This window comes from Palaemon carinicauda, chromosome 5, assembly GCF_036898095.1.
Source record: "Palaemon carinicauda isolate YSFRI2023 chromosome 5, ASM3689809v2, whole genome shotgun sequence".
NCBI lineage: Eukaryota > Metazoa > Arthropoda > Malacostraca > Decapoda > Palaemonidae > Palaemon > Palaemon carinicauda.
Genome location: NC_090729.1, coordinates 181,511,142 through 181,533,018, shown reverse-complemented (window position 1 = coordinate 181,533,018; position 21,877 = coordinate 181,511,142). Strand labels below are relative to the sequence as shown.

General features: G+C 39.4%; 1 protein-coding gene across 8 annotated transcripts in view; it reads right to left on the bottom strand.

Annotated features, from left to right (window-relative positions):
* The window catches only part of polybromo (protein), a 118,785-nt gene that overhangs the window by 11,161 nt on the left and 85,747 nt on the right, over nt 1-21,877 (bottom strand). For 5 of the 8 annotated variants that reach the window (XM_068374421.1, XM_068374419.1, XM_068374420.1 and 2 more), the window contains exons 24-30: nt 20,379-20,585; nt 18,479-18,523; nt 18,021-18,155; nt 17,311-17,565; nt 14,661-14,811; nt 14,110-14,257; nt 10,368-10,471 (exon numbers count right to left, since the gene is read on the bottom strand). In XM_068374421.1, the coding sequence (XP_068230522.1) occupies nt 10,368-10,471; nt 14,110-14,257; nt 14,661-14,811; nt 17,311-17,565; nt 18,021-18,155; nt 18,479-18,523; nt 20,379-20,585 (1,045 nt within the window). The remainder of the gene's footprint in view (nt 1-10,367; nt 10,472-14,109; nt 14,258-14,660; nt 14,812-17,310; nt 17,566-18,020; nt 18,156-18,478; nt 18,524-20,378; nt 20,586-21,877) is intronic. The other 3 variants (XM_068374425.1, XM_068374426.1, XM_068374424.1) reach the window with 2 other exon arrangements.

The following is a 21,877-nucleotide window of genomic DNA, read 5'->3' as shown; positions in this document are numbered from 1 at the left end:
TTATATTACTAAAAATTGTTAAATTTTTTCATGAAGCAAGCTAAACAGTCTAAATCACAAATTTTTAAGTAATTTGTATTTTAGCTAAACAGTCTAAACATCAATTAAATGAGATTCAAGATAGAGAATACCCAAATGTGCAAACTGGTTAACAAGAAAAATAAAGGAACTACAGCAATACCCCAGTTTATGAGTGACTGAATACGAGCATAAAACTTCAAATCCGCTTATGAGCAAAGATTTCCCTCAGGATTTATGTTCTGTTGTGAACAAGTACTGACGACAAGCAATGTACAGAAAACAATCGCGCAGTGGCCATACTCCGTGTTCATATGATTTTTATGCCATTTTGTTTTGCTTTAGCTCACTCTCGCCTACCTCAGTCCTTAACTCATTCACTTTCCTAGCACAACTCGTACCAACATCATCCATAGTTAACTTGTGAGCATCTGTGGAAGTGTTATTTGTGGAGTTCTGACAGTGTGATCTTTATAGAATTGTGATCGCTATTGTTGACAGTCAAGTTAACAGTAACAGTACAGTACAGCATCTTGACAAGGGCCCTCAAGATGATAAGAGAAGATGGTAGAAATGAAAAAAGAAATTATCAAGTAACATGGTAAATATGTAGCAGACCTAGCAAAAATGTTAATTTGTACAATTCTGAAGACAAAGACAAAATCAAAGTGATGTACAGTATTTTGAAATAGGAGTGCTGACACTGACAAAACAACAACCATGTGTGTTTGATAATGATGAAAACTTGGATCTTATCTGGATCGATGAGAAGCAGTTAGCAAGAGTAAGATTACTGAGAACAATATCTATGAAAAAGCACAGGTATTGTATGCTGACCTTGTTATAAAAGAACCAGGTATGTCAGCAGCCAAAGAAAAAGAAAAATTCAAAGCCAGCCATGGCTGGTTTGAAAATTTCAAGAAAACAGGCAACCACGGTGATGTGTGATATAGTGAGGCTGCAAGTTCCGAGGTCAACGTAGAAGAGGCATTCATTTCCAAACTTAAAAAGTTTAACTGCAATGAGACACTATATGACATTTTTGCAGAAGAAATTGGTCACAAGCCCCTGAAAGACTGTCTAACCCTTCTGTTCTAATGCTAGCAGGGATTGCAAAACCAAACTTCTCCTTGTGTAATGCTCAGAGAATCCATGAGCCTGTAAAAAGTACTATGTGTAGAAGCAATTGAACATTACGTAGAGGCCAAACAAAAAGGCTTGGGAAACTTGCATTTTCTCTCTGGAATGGCTCAATGAGGTATTTGGTGTTAAGGTCAAAACAGGATTTCAATAACATTACTTAGTGTATTTCTATAATCACCTGATAATATTGTTTCTTCTCCTGATGCTGGTTTAATCGACATTTACCCATAAAAAATTTTTGAACATCAAAATTTTGCCATTTTTTTTTTCACCTCGATAAACACATGTCCTTAGTAAATGAGGTTAACACATACCTTTAATAAAGGAAGCAACATTCCACTAGTAACTGACATAACAGTGTCTCTTCAGCTTCTCAGTGGTGTCGGGTTTGATCAACCTTTCAGCCAATCGAGTTTAAACAGCTCAATTGCAATAGTTCATAAGACTTTTCATAATTCTGACCATCCATCCTTTGCATTCAAAACCTCCAAGACTGTACCATCCTGTACGTAGTAGTAGGTAGGCAGTTAATTCTAACAGCCATGCCTTCTCCATTGTAAAACTCAATACTACACAGTATTCGTGAAGTTTTATTTCAGCTGTGATTAGTGTTGAACAATCTTCCTAATCAGGCAGTTTAATCAATGGAACTTCATTAGTTCAAACTACCAGTAAATGCTTTTATGTTGATAGCTCAGGTGCGACAGATCTATTTTGATGTTACTTATCTTGAGATATTTTAGATTCATTATTTCTGTTTAATTGCTTATTTCCTTACCTCACTGGGCTATTCGTCCCCATGAGAGCCCTTGGGTTTATACCATCCTGCTCTTCCAGCTTGGGTTGTAGCTTAGCTAGTAATAATAATTATTTATCTTAAGAGAGAGTTGCTCTTAGTTTCAGTTGAACAAGAGCTTTAATTTGTTACCCTAAATCCATGGAATATTGGTAAAATTAAAATGGGCCCCTTTCTTTTTTACCCACCTCATTATGAGTGTGGAATTGAGCTACGTAAACCACAGGTAAAATTCATTGAAATAAACAGAATTTTAATTCTAAAATTTGTTCTTTCAATATTTAACTTTGGTTCACGCAATTTCCTTTGTGTTCACACACCTAAAATGTTATTTTCATTAGTAAAATAAATTTTTGAATATACTTACCCGATGATCATGTAGCTGTCAACTCTGTTGCCCGACAGAAATCTACGGTCGGGATACGCCAGCGATCGCTATACAGGTGGGGGTGTACACAACAGCGCCATCTGTGAGCAGGTACTCAAGTACTTCTTGTCAACAAGAACTCAATTTTCTCCTCGGTCCACTGGTTCTCTATGGGGAGGAAGGGTGGGTCCTTAAATTCATGATCATCGGGTAAGTATATTCAAAAATTTATTTTACAAATGAAAATAACATTTTTCAATATTAATCTTACCCGATGATCATGTAGCTGATTCACACCCAGGGTGGTGGGTGGAGACCAGCATACATGTTAACAAAGAAGCTAAGTATCCCGTATTTCATTTTATTAGTTATTCAAAAATAACATAAAATAAATAAGTACCTGGTAAGGAAGACGACTTGAACCATTACTCTGCCTTTATTAAGTACGTCTTCCTTACTGAGCGTAGCGGTCCTCTTAGGATGCTGAACGACTCTTAGGTGCTGAAGTATAAAGGGCTGCAACCCATACTAAAGGACCTCATCACAACCTTTAACCTCGGCGCTTCTCAAGAAAGAATTGACCACCCGCCAAATCAGCAAGGATGTGGAAGGCTTCTTAGCCGACCGTACAACCCATAAAAAGTATTCAAGAGAAAGGTTAAAAAGGTTATGGGATTATGGGAATGTAGTGGCTGAGCCCCCACCTACTACTGCATTCGTTGCTACGAATGGTCCCAGGGTGTAGCAGTTCTCGTAAAGAGACTGGACATCTTTGAGATAGAATGATGCGAACACTGACTTGCTTCTCCAATAGGTTGCATCCATAACACTCTGCAGAGAACGGTTCTGTTTGAAGGCCACTGAAGTAGCCACAGCTCTCACTTCATGTGTCCTTACCTTCAGCAAAGCAAGGTCTTCTTCCTTCAGATGAGAATGTGCTTCCCTAATCAGAAGCCTGATTTAGTAAGAAACTGAGTTCTTAGACATTGGAAGAGAAGGCTTCTTGATAGCACACCATAAGGCTTCTGATTGTCCTCGTAAAGGTTATGACTTTTTTAGATAGTACCTAAGAGCTCTAACTGGGCAAAGTACTCTCTCCAGTTCGTTCCCCACCAAGTTGGACAGGCTTGGGATCTCGAACGACTTAGGCCAAGGACGTGAAGGAAGCTCGTTTTAGCAAAAAACCGAGCTGCAAGGAACATGTAGCCGTTTCAGATGTGAAAACTATGTTCCTGCTGAAGGCGTGGATCTCACTTACTCTTTTAGCTGTTGCCAAGCACACGAGGAAAAGAGTTTTTAATGTGAGGTCCTTAAAAGAGGCTGATTGGAGAGGTTCAAATCTTGATGACATAAGGAACCTTAGGACCACGTCTAGATTCCAGCCTGGAGTGGACAACCGACGTTCCTTTGAGGTCTCAAAAGACCTAAGGAGGTCCTGTAGCTCTTTGTTGGTGAAAAGATCCAAGCCTCTGTGGCGGAAAACCGCTGCCAACATACTTCTGTAACCCTTGATCGTAGGAGCTGAAAGGGATCTTACGTTCCTTAGATGTAACAGGAAGTCAGCAATCTGGGTTACAGTGGTACTGGTTGAGGAAACTGCATTGGCCTTGTACCAGCTTCGGAAGACTTCCCATTTAGACTGATAGACTCTGAGAGTGGATGTCCTCCTTGCTCTGGCAATCGCTCTGGCTGCCTCCTTCGAAAAGCCTCTAGCTCTTGAGAGTCTTTCGATAGTCTGAAGGCAGTCAGACGAAGAGCGTGGAGGTTTGGGTGTACCTTCTTTACGTGAGGTTGACGTAGAAGGTCCACTCCTAGAGGAAGAGTCCTGGGAATGTCGACCAGCCATTGCAGTACCTCTATGAACCATTCTCTCGCGGGCCAGAGGGGAGCAAACAACGTCAGCCGTGTCCCTTTGCGAGAGGCGAACTTCTGAAGTACCCTGTTGACAATCTTGAACGGCGGGAATGCATACAGGTCGAGATGGGACCAATCCAGCAGAAAAGCATCCACGTGAACTGCTGCTGGGTCTGGAATCGGAGAACAATACAACGGGAGCCTCTAGGTTATCGAGGTAGCGAACAGATCTATGGTTGGCTGACCTCACAGGGCCCAAAATCTGCTGCAAACATTCTTGTGAAGGGTCCACTCTGTGGGGATGACCTGACCCTTCCGGCTGAGGCGATCTGCCATGACATTCATATCGCCCTGAATGAACCTCGTTACCAGCGTGAGCTTTCGATCTTTTGACCAGATGAGGAGGTCCCTTGCGATCTAGAACAACTTCCTCGAATGAGTCCCTCCCTGCTTGGAGAAGTAAGCCAAGGCTGTGGTGTTGTCGGAGTCCACCTCCCCCACCTTGTTAAGCTGGAGGGACTTGAAGTTTATCAAGGCCAGATGAACCGCCAACAGCTCCTTGCAATTGATGTGAAGTGTCCTTTGCTCCTGATTCCATGTTCCCGAGCATTCCTGTCCGTCCAAAGTCGCACCCCAGCCCGTGTCTGATGCGTCCGAGAAGAGACGGCGGTCGGGTTTCTGAACAGCCAAAGGTAGACCTTCCTTGAGAAGAAAGCTGTTCTTTCACCACGTTAGAGTAGACCTCATCTCTTCGGAAACAGGAACTAAGACCGTCTCTAGCGTCATGTCCTTTATCCAGTGAGCAGCTAGATGATACTGAAGGGGGCGGAGGTGGAGTCTCCCTAACTCGATGAACAGGGCCAGCGATGAAAGTGTCCCTGTTAGACTCATCCACTACCTGACTGAGCATCGGTTCCTTCTCAGCATGCTCTGGATGCATTCTAGGGCTTGGTAGATCCTTGGGGCCGACGGAAAAGCTCGAAAAGCTCGACTCTGAAGCCCCATACCCAGGTAGACAATGGTCTGGGATGGGACGAGCTGGGACTCCTCTAAATTGACCAGGAGGCCCAGTTCCTTGGTCAGATCCATAGTCCATCTGAGATTCTCCAGACAGCGACGACTTGTGGGAGCTCTTAAAAGCCAGTCGTCTGACGGAGCCGGACACAAGATCATGGTACTGCTGCACAGTCTGTGAACTGTCAACCATGGGGAAGCGAGGAAATACAGCGACAACCCGAAACTGTCTAGACTGTCTGGGTAGTACAGACAACTCCTTATCGGGTTGCTGAGGTTGCCGCACTGCGTCACAACAAGTCACCTCTGCTGGTTGTTGAACGTCTTCCCAGTGACACACTGACTCCGTAAACAAAAATCCTCTAACAAGGACTAAGCTTGGACTGCATGTCTTGCAACAAAGCTCAAGGTCTATGGGAGCAGGTGTGGCAACAGACGGGGTTAGCGACTGAAGCGGAACCATTACCCTCCCTGGAAGCATGTTATGCTTAAATAAAAGTCCATAGGAGGCTAAGCAGCTTAAGGCTCCTCTCCAAATGACAGAGTCCTCAAGGGAATATCAGAAGGAGGGAGAATAGCACTTTCTCATCTACAGGAACCATATCCGAGAAAAGCTAAGTTCTCTCAGTGAGGGTTTCACTGGTGCAAAAGCAGCAGACCAGAAGGCAACGTTATGAAACTGCTTGACAGTCTTGTGAGTTGGCAACAACCAAAGATGTGTGATTGAGGAGCATGCGGTAAGGTATGCAGAGCATGCTGTACGGTATGCAGAGCATGCTGTAAGGTATGCAGAGCATGCTGTATGTAGAGCATGCTGTAAGGTATGCAGAGCATGTTGCATGGCATGCGGCTTATGCTGCATGGGATGAGGCTCATGCTGCATGGGATGAGGCTCATGCTGCATGGGATGAGGCTCATGCTGCATGGTATGAGGCTCATGCTGCATGGGATGAGGCTCATGCTGCATGGGATGAGGCTCATGCCGCATGGGTTGAGGAGGATGCCGCATAGCATGAGGCTCCTGCCTCATGGGTTGAGGAGGTTGCCGCATAGCATGAGGCTCCTGCCTCATGGGTTGAGGAGGATGCCGCATAGCATGAGGCTCCTCATAGCATGAGGCTCCTGCCTCATGGGTTGAGGAGGATGCCGCATAGCATGAGGCTCCTGCCTCATGGGTTGAGGAGGTTGCCGCATAGCATGAGGCTCCTGCCTCATGGGTTGAGGAAGATGCCGCATAGCATGAGGCTCCTCATAGCATGAGGCTCCTGCCTCATGGGTTGAGGAGGATGCCGCATAGCATGAGGCTCCTGCCTCATGGGTTGAGGAGGATGCCGCATAGCATGAGGCTCCTGCCTCATGGGTTGAGGAGGATGCCGCATAGCATGAGGCTCCTCATAGCATGAGGCTCCTGCCTCATGGGTTGAGGAGGATGCCGCATAGCATGAGGCTCCTGCCTCATGGGTTGAGGAGGTTGCCGCATAGCATGAGGCTCCTGCCTCATGGGTTGAGGAGGATGCCGCATAGCATGAGGCTCCTGCCTCATGGGTTGAGGAGGTTGCTGCATAGTGCTGGAACCCGGCAACTCCCGATGCGGCAGCTCACGCATGAAAGCAGGAGGCGCAGCAAGAACATGCGTCTGGCAGGGTGGACTGCGCATCGGAGGTGGAGCTCTCACAGGTGGAGGGTGGGAGCAGGCAGCCGCAGTATCTGCTGAGCGCACAACCTCGGCGGGTTGTAGGTTAACAGGCTGCATTGTCAACCTTCCAGCATGATACTCCTGTATGAAGGAGCAAGCTGAGACTGTATAGTCTGCAGCATGGACCACTAGGGTCTATGAAAGACAACAACAAACGGAGTACTGTCCATTGAGACTGAGGGTCTAAAACAGCTGGTGCGGCAACAGACGTAGTTACTGCCTGTTGCGGTACCACCTTGCCTCTCTGGGAGGTGTGCAGTTGTCGTACTGCAGCAAGTCCGAACTGACCCAGTGGCTACACCTAGGCCGTTGGACTTGCGCGGAAGGGACCGACTTGCACTTAAAAGCTGCAAGATTTGGTCCATGGTTTCTGCGAGAAACCTCTTCCGCAGACGAGGAATAAATGGGCTCTCTCGTCTTTGTGTGGGTGGGGTGATCACGTCGGCTACGTGAGTGGATACACCCGAAACCACGGAGGGAAACGTCTGTTCGTCGATCAAGGCCTGATGAACCCATAAGTCCTTCGACATTACTTCTCCCCTGGGCTTGGGAGCTTGCAAGAGGTCCCAGACTAGGCGAACAACTGGCACGAACAGAAGAACCCTCGAACGCAACACTGTAACACTTTGCGCTTATCACTTTATCACTTTTGATTTTCTGTTTGCACTTATTTCACTGAACTCGAAACTTTAAGTGGTTAGTACCTGAAACACGCAATCTTATCCTTCATTAAAAGTTAGTAATTGCGAAAACAGTATTACAATGTAACAGAAAAACAAAATGAAAGATAAAGAATTCAGTGGCTGGAAAAGAGACTAAACACTAGATCAAATAAACTACGTTTAAAATCTCTCACCGCATAAAGCCTGGGAACAAGAATAAAACTCTAGAAACGTTTTACCTTCTTCCCCTAAAGAGACTAGGGAGAAGAGCAAAAACGATAACAACGTTACCCGCTTGAACGAAACGTTAATCCTCCTCTCTCTCCCTCCGTCTCTATCTCTCTCTCTCTCTCTCTTGACTTAGAACCTGAGAGATGAGCCCAATTATATATATTGTTAAAACATATTATTGTTAAAGGAAAAAAACTGAAAGATTTCCCAAATAAAAAGTTCCTTTATTAGAATTAAAACCATTTAAGCTAAGAAAGAATGAACAAAACGCTAGAATCGGTTTACTCTTACTGCAACGTGAAACCGTGAATACTCTCTCTCTATCGTAACGATAGAGCGCAAGTTGAACGTTCTGAACGTCAACAACTGCGGAGACAAAACAAAACGTTAGTTCAACTTTGAAAACAGTACGAGACTATCAAAGAAATTCTTTCAAAAACATTAAAATTAAAATAGCATAAAATCTTAACAGGCAAAAACGATATGACGGGCTCAATGTTAATTAACTTCGGTTCCAAGAAAAGACCGCCTACTATTAGGAAAGGTCGCATATAAACAAACCTAAAAATTAATTTTTATAAGTTTATAATAAAAGGAAGTTAATCGAAGAGGCCTATAAAAGGCGGAGAGATATAAAATAAATCTATAACTTTGTAAAGCAAAATTAAGAAAGAGAGTCTATACTCTCTTCGACACCAACACTTCCGTCTAAGGGAAGGGTCGGCCATTTAAAAGTGAAAGAGAGTTCATACTCTCTTCGTCACCAAAATTAAATCAAATTAATTCCAAAAACTTGCTAAGCTAATGATAAAGCTTCCTGAATAGCGAAGGCTAAACTCTAGAGCAAATACATCACCAAATCGTGAACAATAACTCCAGAATCAACAGCGTATCCAAGTAGGTCTAGCCGGTGGCACGACAGAGGAAAAATTGAGTTCTTGTTGACAAGAAGTACTTGAGTACCTGCTCACAGATGGCGCTGTTGTGTACACCCCCACCTGTATAGCGATCGCTGGCGTATCCCGACCGTAGATTTCTGTCGGGCAACAGAGTTGACAGCTACATGATCATCGGGTAAGATTAATATTGAAAAATGCGGTGACAAAAACAGATTTCAATCTCTTCAATACTTACTTGGACTTCATGTGCTATGCATTCTTCAATTTAAAAACCTTAGTTAAATATATAAAGATCTTTTTTCTGTAATAACATATGCCAAACTCTTTATTCTCACCAGAGAGATGAGTTGGAGAGCAGAGCGATTGTGTAAATAACACCTACCTAAGTTGTCATTTTGATTTCTCATTCTTCTTCGAACTGGAGCCTAGGTCAGCCGTAGCAAAGGTAGTGGTGAATTAAGTAATATTTTTCACCAATAACATTCACTTCTTGATAGAAATAATTCAAAATCTGGTAAACAAAAATTTTGTGCAGCATATAAAGTCAACAGGCTATTGTTTACATAAGCAGATCCTCATTTGATATGTCAAAGGAAAAAATCATAGGTCATGACATACACAGCATTTGATCTCTGAACCCAAAGAAAAAAGTTTAAATTTCCCAAGCCTGTCTTCCATATATTACCTTATTACTGGTGCAGGTTTTCCAGTACTTGAATCTATCTCTGATCACCTTGAACCCTATGAATACCCTGGCACATTTATTCTACCTCTATTGCTATAATCTTTTACAAATTGATTGGACATGAGATTAGACAGACAGTATGATGATTTGTCGCTCAAAAAAAGTAGTAAATATGGCAGTAGAAAGATGAAGAACTATTAGAAAACACAACCTGAAGGGACCTCAAATTAATAAAATCTATTCTCCATCCAACCACATAAGATTAAAAACTGTGATAAAACTTTTAGAAATTACAGTTTAACAAACCACCAAAATCACAAAAAGTTAAAGGTAGACAGCAATGCAGGTAGACCCTAAGGAAGTACCGTGCAAATCATTTTAGTGCCATCATTAGTGTACCACATAAAGCATAGGCTACTTTAAGAAGAACCCCAACTGAAAACTCTCAACCTTTTAAAGATGTATGTAAGGATCACTAGTACACTAAGAATAATGTAACAGGTCAACCAAACATCGAAGATCAATGTAAAGGGGTCTACTGTAACCAGAATTGCCACATCTTCATTACCAAGTCTTGTAAAAACTAAAACCCTAAACAAAATGTTTGTTCAATAACAAGAGGTTATTCACGTCATTATAATATCTTGCAACATGGACAAAATCTGCATGAGTGAATGGATAAAGCAAGAGTAAAGATAACAGAAAATTCAATCATATAACTGGTAAGTAAACATTTTTGGTGAAACATATGAGTTCTCTCTAGAATGTGGATACACAACTATGAGAATGAACAAAACAAGAAAATCCCAAAACACTGAAAATATGAGGCCTAAGTGTAAGAGCATAATTGATAGCAGGATTTATAAAACTGCATGAACACAATTCTTTCTCTTCCACTCAATATCAACCATAGCCTGTTAACAAACACAAAAATAAAGGTTGCAAAGATAGAACACACACTTGTATACGTGATAAAGTACTCTAGTTACCACAGAAACAAACCTTGCAGGTTGGAATGCGGAGATCCTGTGGTGGGGTATGTGTTGGATGAAGTCTGAGATGTCTGTTGATTTACCAGAGATCGACGAGATGAAGCAACAAAATTTCTGGAAATGAAAAAAGTAAACTACAGTACCACTATAACTAATCTATAGTAAACATACTGTAAAATGTATAGTCATGGTTTTTCATAAATTATGAAAAGTACCCTCTAAACACACATCATATAGCTTGCATGATTCTAATGGCGTGTAACAAGACTACTGTAGCACTACATATACCAACAATGATGATGATAACTAATGAAAATAATAAATTTTGATTATTTTGTTCTTTTTGTAGATACAGACCTAAGTCCCTTTAAATATGACAAATTTGGAAGTAATTGACTAATTTGGAAGCAATTTGTATTACGAAAAAAACCTATAGCTATTTATATGGATTATACTTTCGGCAAATCTGGAAGGCTAGCTATAAGACTTTTAGCGAGGTGTAAACTGCCATACCGCTGGTTAGCAGGGGGGGTAGGAGGGGGTATCTGGCTACCTAGCTCACACGCATACACCTGTGTTGTCTCATCACATTTTATTGCAGGCGGGACTCGGGGGACAGGTGATGGTGGGCCAATTTGTATAAATAGCTCAAGGTTTGTATCGTTAGGAAAAATACAAATTACCGTATATTTCCGCGTATAAGGCGACCTTCATATAAGACGAGGTACAAAATTTGAGCAATTTTTTATGAATTTATCTCATATCGGTAGTATAAGACGACTGCTCAATCATAAAACCATCCGTGTATAGCCTAGGCTAGCTTTCGCAACACCAGATATCTTATAAAATATAGGTTATGTAAAGATGATATTACTTACTGTATCCTTATAAATTAAAAATAAATGAAATAACAAAACAAATCCTTTATTGTTTTCCTAGAACACACATCACCTAGCCTGCGTTGTTTTGTTTACGCTCATCAGCTGCTCACGTACGAAATGCCCATTCCTCCTCTTTCTTCTTCTTCTATGTTCTTTGATGTTCTTTGAGAGTTTGTTATAAAAGCATGGGATAATGTGAAGGTGGAAAGTGTCATAAAATAATTTTAAAAATGCGGGATCTCAAATGCCATGGATGGCGGTGAAGACAATTTATTGTACGAATGTGACGACGAAGCCAAAGTCGACTCACCGGAACCGGACTGGAATCCTTACGATGATGGCGTACTGTATATGATAAATCTCGTGATATGTTCGAACAGCTTTTCGAAACAGACAGTGATAACTGTGAGGAGTTTTAGTGGTGTTAGATTTATACATGTCGCAGGTTTGATGTTTAATATTGATTGGAAATAGTTTTACAATTTTTTAGGTTTTAAATGCAATACTGTAATGTACCGTAGTTTTAAATGCAATACTGTAATGTACCGTAGTTTTAAATGCAATACTGTAATGTACCGTAGTTTTAAATGCAATACAGTTCTGTAATGTACCGTAATTTTTATTGAGAAATAAAGATTGTACCGTTTGTAATCCAAATTGTTATTTACAGCTAAAAATAATAATTTTGAAACAAATAAATAATATGATAACCTATATGTTATTACTATCGTAATTAACACTAGCAGAAAAAGTTGCAAACAACGCAACCAATACGCGATGTTTACATTTTCTCAGCTGTGCGCGTATGGTTAAAAGATGGAATTATTCCTCGAATTTATCATTTATGCCATTTTTGTAGATATGCCAATAATATATACGGTAAAAATGGTTTTATTACTTTCATTATACATTTATATATTAATGTAAATCATTTCATGTGTGTCGGTGGTTATCGCACCTCAACCTAGGCTAGCCTACTGATAAACCAGACATGGAATTCAAGGTGCGATTTTTATAACGGTAGTATAAGACGACCCCCCATTTTTAATGGTTAAATTTTGGAATATAAGGTCGTCTTATACGCGGAAATATACGGTACTTGCAAAGTTGTCATTTGTTCTAACATTGCCCAATCCCATCTCACCAGGGGGTATGGGGATGTAACAAGTATATAGCTCTATACCACTTACACAAGGGAGATGGGATTTACCTACAGACAGCGGAGATCAAGGTCAGCTTTACAGAGTACCATAAGTGCTGCTCCCCAAAAGAGGGGAAGATGAGAGAAAGAGCCAGTCATTCCTTATCATTTATCCCAGATTTAACACTGGGTAAACTCTGCCCTCCACCATCTGCTACTTGTTCATCAAGGAGCCTGAGTTGTTTAAAACCGTTTATTGTGTAGCCACCACAGGGCAAATGGAAAACGTCTCCATGTTCCTGTGGGTCACGTCTTGCAGGAAGTGGCCAGTAAAGGTCGTTTGATGCTTCCACATGCCCACTTGCAAGGCCTGCGTCACAGAGTAGTTGCTCTTAAACGCTAAGGACGTACTCATGCCACTAAAGTTACAAGCTCTAGGTCTTCTCTGCTGAGAAGGATCAGAATTCAATGCTCCGTCTATGACCTTACGAATACAAGCCGAGAACGTGTTGTTGGTAATCCTTCTCTTGACTTCCCTGAGCTGACGATGAGTGCTGACACTCAGGGGCAAGCTCCCGTAGTTCTCAAGGTAACACCTCAAGTTCCTCTCTGGCATAGTAGCAGTTGATGTGGATCACTGGTCACACTACAAAGGACACCCAAACCGAAGGGTTTGAATCTGGGATCCGATGTTGCCAAGAACCAAGTCGAGTACTGTATTACCTTCCCCATTGCCATGAATGAGAGACGTCGCAGACGGACCGTGGAATTCACCGACTCTCTTGGCGGGAGCCAATACGAGTGGGAAACCTGTCCTCAGAGCGAGAGGAGTTACCCCCAACTCCCACGTCACCACGTAGTAGGTTGGCCAGGGCACCAGCCACCCATTGAAATATTACCGCTAGAGAGTTATGGGGTCTTTTGACTGGCCAGACAGTACTACATAGATAGATAGATAGATAGATAGATATATATATAAAAAGTACATAACAGGAAAAAACGTCAAAGGCCAGTTGAAAGAGTTGGGTGGAGAGAGAGACATATGTCTACTCTCACCGAAGCAAAAGTAAAAAGTGACGAAACAACACAGGTGTATGTGTGAGCGAGGTGGCCGGCTACCACCCTTACCCTTGCTAACTAGCAGTGAGATAGTTGCACCTCACTAAGTTTTATGGCTAGTCTTCCAGCTTCACTGATAATATAATCAGTATAAATAGCAAAAGGGTTTGTATTTACTGTCGGAACAACAAAGGATTAAGAGTGCAAAGTGCAATGCTTAAAAATGGAGGATGGAATCTGATAACCGAACAGTGAAACTAAGGTAGGATAAACACTATCGTAAGACTGGCTACCAAAGAAAATATCTACTGTACATTGTTATATTGTAGTAGGCTAATTTTCACATAACCTAGATTGCTGCAGACTGAGTTGTTCATAAGGAAGAGAGGGTAGATAGAAAGGAAAAAGGATATGGGAAATGAGAAACAGCCAGGAAGAGAAAAGGAAAAGTCAGCACACACAACCAAAATGTGAAAGGGGGTTACCTTTGGCATCTGGAGAGGAATAAGTAAGTTGAGATGATGGAATATCATACAAATACAGATTGCAATTGAAGAAAAAACAACACACTTCAAACCAAGAGACAGAAAAGAGTAGTGAAATTTTGTATAATCAGACAGTAAATCACTTAACTAAAAGTTCAAAAGACAAAAGTAATAAAAGAAACTTACCTAGACCGATCACAGTGTTGTATTATTCTCCCAGTATTTTTTTGAATGTGAATTTCACGAACGTGTCTCATCAGCCGTTGTACCATTGGGAAAGGAGCTAAAGAACTTTTTTTATGACGTGAACAACCCCGCCATCCACACTCAAATACTGTAAACAGCAAGACAAACAAGAAATTCTGTTACACAGCTACTGATGGTTGTTTAAAGATGTAAATAACATTCCAAAAACCAGAAAAGTTTATTTCAATTCTATTCACTCATTTCAAGTTATTTGGAAAAAAAATTCCTAACCAAGTACATTTCCCCTTAGACAATTTTAGGAAACAGTACCTACCAATACTGGCCTATTACAAAACAGGATACTGTTGATAACTGACAACTCTCATTAAAAAAAATTTAAACAATTAAAAAAAAACTGTATAAAGGCTTGTGTTTCCCTGTATACAAGCAGTTTTAAGACCAGGTAGACTGTATGTGCATCCTAGCTTCAATCTTTTTTCCTTAACTCTATTAAAGATATTTTAATGCCAATGAAATAAATCATATCATACCTTGACCAACTTTATGTACATGCCCAGATGGCTCCAATAACAAATGATCACTCAGATCCAGTAAATCTTCGAACATGTAATCACAGGTCTCCCACAAACATTCAAACACGACATCGGGGTTGTTAGGAAGAGGCAAGTCAGGAGTCGATGCCTGTTACAACAACGAAAAAAAAACATAAAAATAATGATTATGCAGTATTGACCGTCAGTTCTTAATCCTCTAGTGATCCGATGACACACTTGTAGCATCAAAGTATTAACAAAGTTTCAAAGTTATTATCACCGGCATAAGTGATCTTCCTTGCTTATACTCCAAAGAGAGGACAGGTCAGAAGAGAGGATGAAAGGCCCACTCATTATTCTACTCTCACTCCACTTTTATGCTGAGGATAACTGAAGATGTGACCATATCTTAGCTATAGGTTCTAAATTATTTGTTATAAAGCCACCACTGACCCTAATGAGAATATATCCAGTGATTTGCGGGTTCAGTCCTTTAGGTAGAGCGTAATGACGGTAATCTGCCTCTTCCAAAACTCAAGCACCAAGAACCTGTGATACAGAGTGATTGTTGCAGAACTTCAGGGTTGCAGCAAGGCTAGCAACATCAAGGTTTTTGGGAGGAGCCCCAGTTGACGCTTCTCCCAAAGAAAACTCTAGAAATCACTTCTCGTAACCAGCAAAGAGATAGTATTCCTAGACATTCCCTTCTTGTTTTGACTTGTGCTTGCAAACAATTTGGATAAGGACAGGCGTCTGGGAGCAGTCCTCGTAAGGAAATAAGCGAACTGCCCTCACAGGATAAAGTAACAAACTGTCTAGGTCATCAGTTACCTCTTAATGATTTCAAAACTGGTGTTATCAATAGCAGGACTTTTGTGTCCTATCTACAACTTCCTGTACATAAGTAAAAGACAATTCTTTTTACCCTAGAGTGTCAGTTTTAGTGACCTCAGTATCTTAATCACACTCAAAGGCAGGGATTTCAGTTCCTAAGGTGAACAAGATTGCTCAAAACTTTTGATCGAAACCGAGAGTTTCCATATGGAGGGAAGATCAGTTCTCTTCAGTTTGAAGACCTGGTATAGGACTGAGCAATAGCCATTTCTTACTGCAAGGACTCCAGAGAAGTTTCTCCTTCAACATGAAAACTAAAGTCTCCAAACGGGTATAGTAACCTCGAGTGGAGCCATATTCCTTCTGCTTCCCTTGGTTTCAAATCTTCGTAGATTATGCTGGTCTTCTCACATATGATTGTCTTGGTAATGCTATCTCCTGCCAGCTGCTTCTCCTTAAATCATAGCAATAGACTCTCCATCTCGCCAATTATATTTGTCCATAACTTAGACATGATAGTTATAACTTTGGAACCCTTTGTGCTCTTGATAGCATCCTTCTGAATGAGGACTGTAGGTATCACTGATGCAATTTCTTGTAATAACGTGCCAGCTCGTTCACACGGACACCATGCTCATGTTTTTCAATAATTTCAAGCTTCATTCCCATCGTCATCATGCATTTTTTTCTTTTCACTTTCAACCTTACCACTCACTTTCTTAGGACCCATCACTTATTACAAAGAATGATCGTATCTCAATATAGAACTTTGCTCGGAGGCTGGGTCGTATCTCCGAATGGTCATGTGTTAAGCTTCTAATGCAATTTTCAGTTTCTTTTTATCTTCATTTCCTAGTTATGCTACAAAAAGCAAACAAACTATGTTGACATATGATATTGAGTACTGTAAAAAATTTAACATTTAGTAAGCAATCACAGCTCACTACTAATCCAATTTACATCAAACCATTACTACAGCATTGCAGATCAGTCATTTCTACACAATTTGCATATAAAATAAAGTTCCTAACATTCTTATATTTTTTATGAATATTCTAAAAACATATGCTTTTTATTTAACTATTTTAACACTTTCTTCATGCATTGCGAAGATATTCTGCATATATCATGAAAAAGGTCAATCTTTTCACAACATAATGCAACAAACCAGAGTTCATATTTTTTATAGGATAGATGTACAAAGGTGCACTAAATGATTTTTTTTGTGGGAGCACCACATCTCCCCCAGGGCAAAAACGATTAGCTTAGTGCTTGTGTCATGGGCAGGATTACCAGAGGGTCAAGTTTAATCATTTCATAAAATATTGTACAGTATATACAAACTAAAAGTAAAATTCAAGACTCCAAAAAAGGTTGAAGTAGTAAGGTGGATGTATTTTTCTTTCAATTCCACATCAAACTAAATGGCCAATTTGTTGCTTATTAAAGTTATAGTTACAAACTGTCAAACATTTACAGCTGAAATAAAGTGCACCATTTATTAACACCAAAAACTCCCCAAAAAATAAAAAAAAAATTTCAAAGCAATCTGTAATTTCCTTAACTATACAAAGCTGAGTCCTTTACTCAGGTTAGTATTTGTATAGGAACAATCACCCTTTTCTCAGTAGAAAAAAAATATCTAATAGGCTACAATTCCTGATTCTACTAAGTACCATCTTACAAAAGATATATCAAAACATAGTATTTACAATTAAAATCATCAAAATCAGAAGTGAAACCTCCAGTTTTACTTTTGCAGGTTCTAGCAACATGGAAAATATATATCATATGAAGAGGAAAACTTTCTTACCTGAGGTGTTTGAGGTGAATATGGTCCATTGCCACTAAGTGCTTTCTCTGCACTTTCCAAATTAAGCTGATGTGCCCTGTCTTCATACACTTTGCGGTCACTTTCCATCAAGCACTTCCACTCGATTCCAACTAACCGAGATATTTCTCCAAAATTGGCGTTTGGATTTTTTTGGGTTATACTTTTTCGGATCTCTGCCGAGAACAGAATGTACCCTGTCATCTGTTTTTTCCCTGTCATTTGTTGAAATTGTTTCTGTATAAACAAAAAGAAAAACTATGGTAATTGTTGTACTGTACATGTGAATAAATAAATTCAAACTTTTGACTTCATAATGCATAAGAGTAAGGCTACATCTGCAACATTGGTCAGAATTTTGCAAGAAAATAAGAATGATAATTATATGGTATAGGATGTGTTACTTTCAAAGATCAAACATTTTCTAAAATTAAAATGGTGATACACAATACACCTGTAATACCTGCATACTTCTCTTCTAATTCAAGAAAACAAACTTCTCTGATACGGGTATTGAGGGCTTCTTACAATCTAAAACGAAAGACAAATTAAAAGCCCTTGACAATTATTTATCCTCTAAAAGGCTTTCTAGCCAAAACTTATGGAAATGATTTATACATGATAATTACTTTACTCAAACACAGTAATTTCTACTTGATAATTAAAGAATAGTTGAAAAACAATGCACTCACTCCAGTTGGTGCTTTCTTGAGAGGCTTTGGAGTGATTGTAGTGGCACCTGAATCAACTGATGCTACAGAAGGTGGTGGTCCATCCATGGAGTCTTCATAGTCCATGTCCATTCTGGGAGTCATTGGAGAAGATTCCTGTGAAAGAAAGAAAAAAAAAGAGAGAGAGAGAGAGAGAGAATTATTTAATTCCTTATTTCCTTTCTTCACAGGGCTATTTTTCCCTGTTGGAGCCCTTGAGCTTATAGCACCTTGCTTTTCCAGCTATGGTTGTAGCTTAGCTAATAATAATAATAATAATAATTTAAAAAGTAGTGAAATACCTACAAATGCATTTTGTAACTTCAGTTCCTTTGTTGTATGACAAATGAAGTATGAAGAAAAAAGCTCATTTTATGACATTGTAACAGCAGATAATTACATAAGTACTTCAAAACCTCAAGAAAAAACATCATACATACATAGCTTGCTGGCTGCTTTTTTATAGTTGTAGTAGACAGGTCAATCTGAAATTTGATAACATCAATGTAAGATATTTCTATAAAATCTATCAATGTTATTCATTAATAAAAAAAAAAAAAAAGACAGGTAATAAATATCATAAATAACATATTGAGATGTCACAGAATGTACAAATAAATTAAAAAAAGGAGAAAGAACAGATATGCTCATAAAATCTTAAAAGAAAATCTAACTGTATTAGCTTACTAAGAAGTATGGTAGATTGTCATTATTTCCTTAATCACCATACAGATTATTGCTCCAAATGATCTGAGTTTAAATGCAATGCTCTACAGAATAACATACTAAGTGTGTGTGTGTGTGTGTGTGTGTGTGTGTGTGTGTGTGTAATCTCGCGTATTATGCGACCCCAATATTCATCCCCAAATAAATTATTTTATTTGTATCTCGTGATCATGCGAGTTTCTTTTATGAGAGGGAGATTTAGGCTTTCTTATGCTAGATTTTCTTATCCCCAAAATGCCGACAGTACACAAGGTTACAATTCAACTTATGATGAATGGTAACTTCTACCTAGGCTAGGCTAACTCCATAATGATAATTTCCCTATTATTACTGGTATTTGTAATATTATTACCAGTACAATTAATATCATTAGCAGTACTAGTATCCAAATAATGAAAAAGGAAATCCCGATACTGTAACAAAGACAAATCACGGTAAACAACCGAAAATACCCAGCGACAGACAGCTGCTATTGATAACAACTGAATTGGAGAACAGATGTTACTTGCATTTCAACTATCGTACGAGAGTAAACAATTACAGTACTATACTTACCAGTATGTTAATAATGACATCAAGAATAATAGAGCTGATTTATTATTTTACATTGTCCACATCACCATGGCAAAACTTCCTACAGAACTAACAGCAAAATCAATAATTTGCTGACCTTTGTTATCAGAAATTGCAAAACTAATAACTATCGATTATCATGCATGAAACTCTACTGTAAATAAAATAACTGAACGAACCACAATCAGCTGATCTATAAAAATAAAGATGGTTGTCTCTATCGGAATATTAACATTTGCTATGTTTGTGTTTAATAATGCAATTATTAAGTGAATAGGATATTATTGGAAACAGTTAAGTAAAACATTGGTTTTTATCAAAATCACGTCTATTTTAAACACAGCTATACATCTCGACTAGAGTAAATATGAATTTATAGTTCGGTCAACGTTGTAGCCTTGGCAAGAAGTATATACAATATTTTCATATCTCGTGTATGATGTGACCCCTCCTAAAATTTGGGTAAAAAAAAAGGTCTTCAAAGGTCGCACGTTACACAAATATATACGGTATCCATACATGTGTGTGTGTGTTTAAACAAAAATATCTTCAGTTAAACAAAATCCAAAATATTAGCAAAGGTAAATATAACTTATACTAAAGAATTATAGTAAAATTTACTAGTCAATATTAGATTACACATATCTTAAATAGTTGTACAATAAACATTCATAGCACCCATAAATAAGAAGTGTAGCCTATATCATTTTGGTTAAAATCCATCAAATTGTGTCCTTATGGATAACCCCTGTCAAATGGGGCACCTAAAATTTTGCTTGGAATCTTCTAACTAAATAGTTGTCTGAGAATTAAACTCGGGGGAAGACTGTAAATTTTCTGCAAAAATTAACACTCACGCACACAAAATACAGATATGATACACATGACCTCCATAACCTGAAATGGTACCAGCACACCCACTAGAAGATACAGCTGGCTCATGAGGACAACCAAAGCTGTACTGTATAATAAAATAATACTGGGAGAGAGAGAGAAAGAGAGAGTGAGAGAGAGAGAGGGAGAGAGAGAGAGAATGAATACCTGTCGTATGGCTCTACCCATCCAGGGGTGTGGGATTACCTCATCAAGGTCCTCCCGAGTGTGGATTTGGTCATTATTTGTACTGGTCATTGAGAGTAATGATGACCGAACGAACTTATGAATTGGATACGATGTGCCAGATGGAGTTTGAATTGTGGCCTGTGTTGGAATCGTTGTAGTGACCTGTAGTGTCAAATCTTCATCCATCTGGAAGGAGATCCAAGAGGGCAATGGTTGACGGTGATGGTTAAAATGCAATGTGGGAGACAATTCGATGCCAAAAGTGCAAAATGTCTGAGGCACAAGTAACCTCAGCTGGACTATAATAGTGGTGGTTTGGGTAGAGAACATTTAGCACCAGTCCTAAGATTGTGTTGGAATTGAAAGGCAGAGGTTGCCAGTTTTAGGACATGACAGCAATTTGGGAGCCATGAACCTTTGACTGTAAAAGTATAAGAATAATAGCGTTCCTGCCTATATTGGATGCTAACCGATTTCATTATTTTGAGTCTAGCTCAATAGGGTAGCTCTAGCAAGTTCTCTACTTTTCATTTCAATTTACATCATATTCCCTCACGTTATTCCTTTTGGCTGTGATTCACAGGAATGAAAAACCATACTGGTACACAAGTCTTATGACTGTTTTAAGAAACATCACCGATAATGAAGCGGGGTAATAACACCATCTCTCAGTTTTCTAATGTTCTCATCATCTACATTGACTGCCTGAAACTGCTTGCTATGATCCTGTTTATATGAGCTATCTATATTACGTCAAAAGAGATGATGGCACCAAGGGTTTAAACTAGTGACATTTTCATATATCCATTGAATTCAGCCATTGCGGAACATCATGGGGCTTCTTACAATAACGTTCAATTTTGACCTATAATAGACCAAATCTGTTTCCTAGAAGCCATAAATAAACTACTCCATCTGGTTCACTTCATCTTTCCAATCTGACATCACTGAGCTGAAAATCACATCAGCAAATAGACATATAATTCCACAGCAGGATAAAGGCTTCAGACATGTCCTTCCCCTCCCTTCTATTTATGGTGATGAAAAGAATCAGACTGTTCCTCAGGGAATACAAGTAATGACTGAGGTTGGTTTAAATACTGAACCACTGGCTAATTCTTGAAGCTTTCTATTTGAAAGGAAATTATGTATCCATGTATCCAGGTTTGTTTAGGCCCATTTATCCTCTTTCTTTCGAGATCCTTGCATATGAAATTTCCTCTTCCAGTTGTGATTAATCACAACAATTTTTTCATTTGATTCTGCAGTCTTCTTTCAAAGTATCCTTGCATACGAAATGTTCACATTCATGTTAATATTGATCACATCAATTTTATCATCCAAATCTTCAATCTCCTCTCAACGCAAGAGATTTAATAAATCCTTACAAGCACCAAATAGTAAGCATACAATTAAGTTATTCTTGGCCACTTATCCTCTATAGGCTGTTTTCTATGAATGACATGAGGTGGTGATAT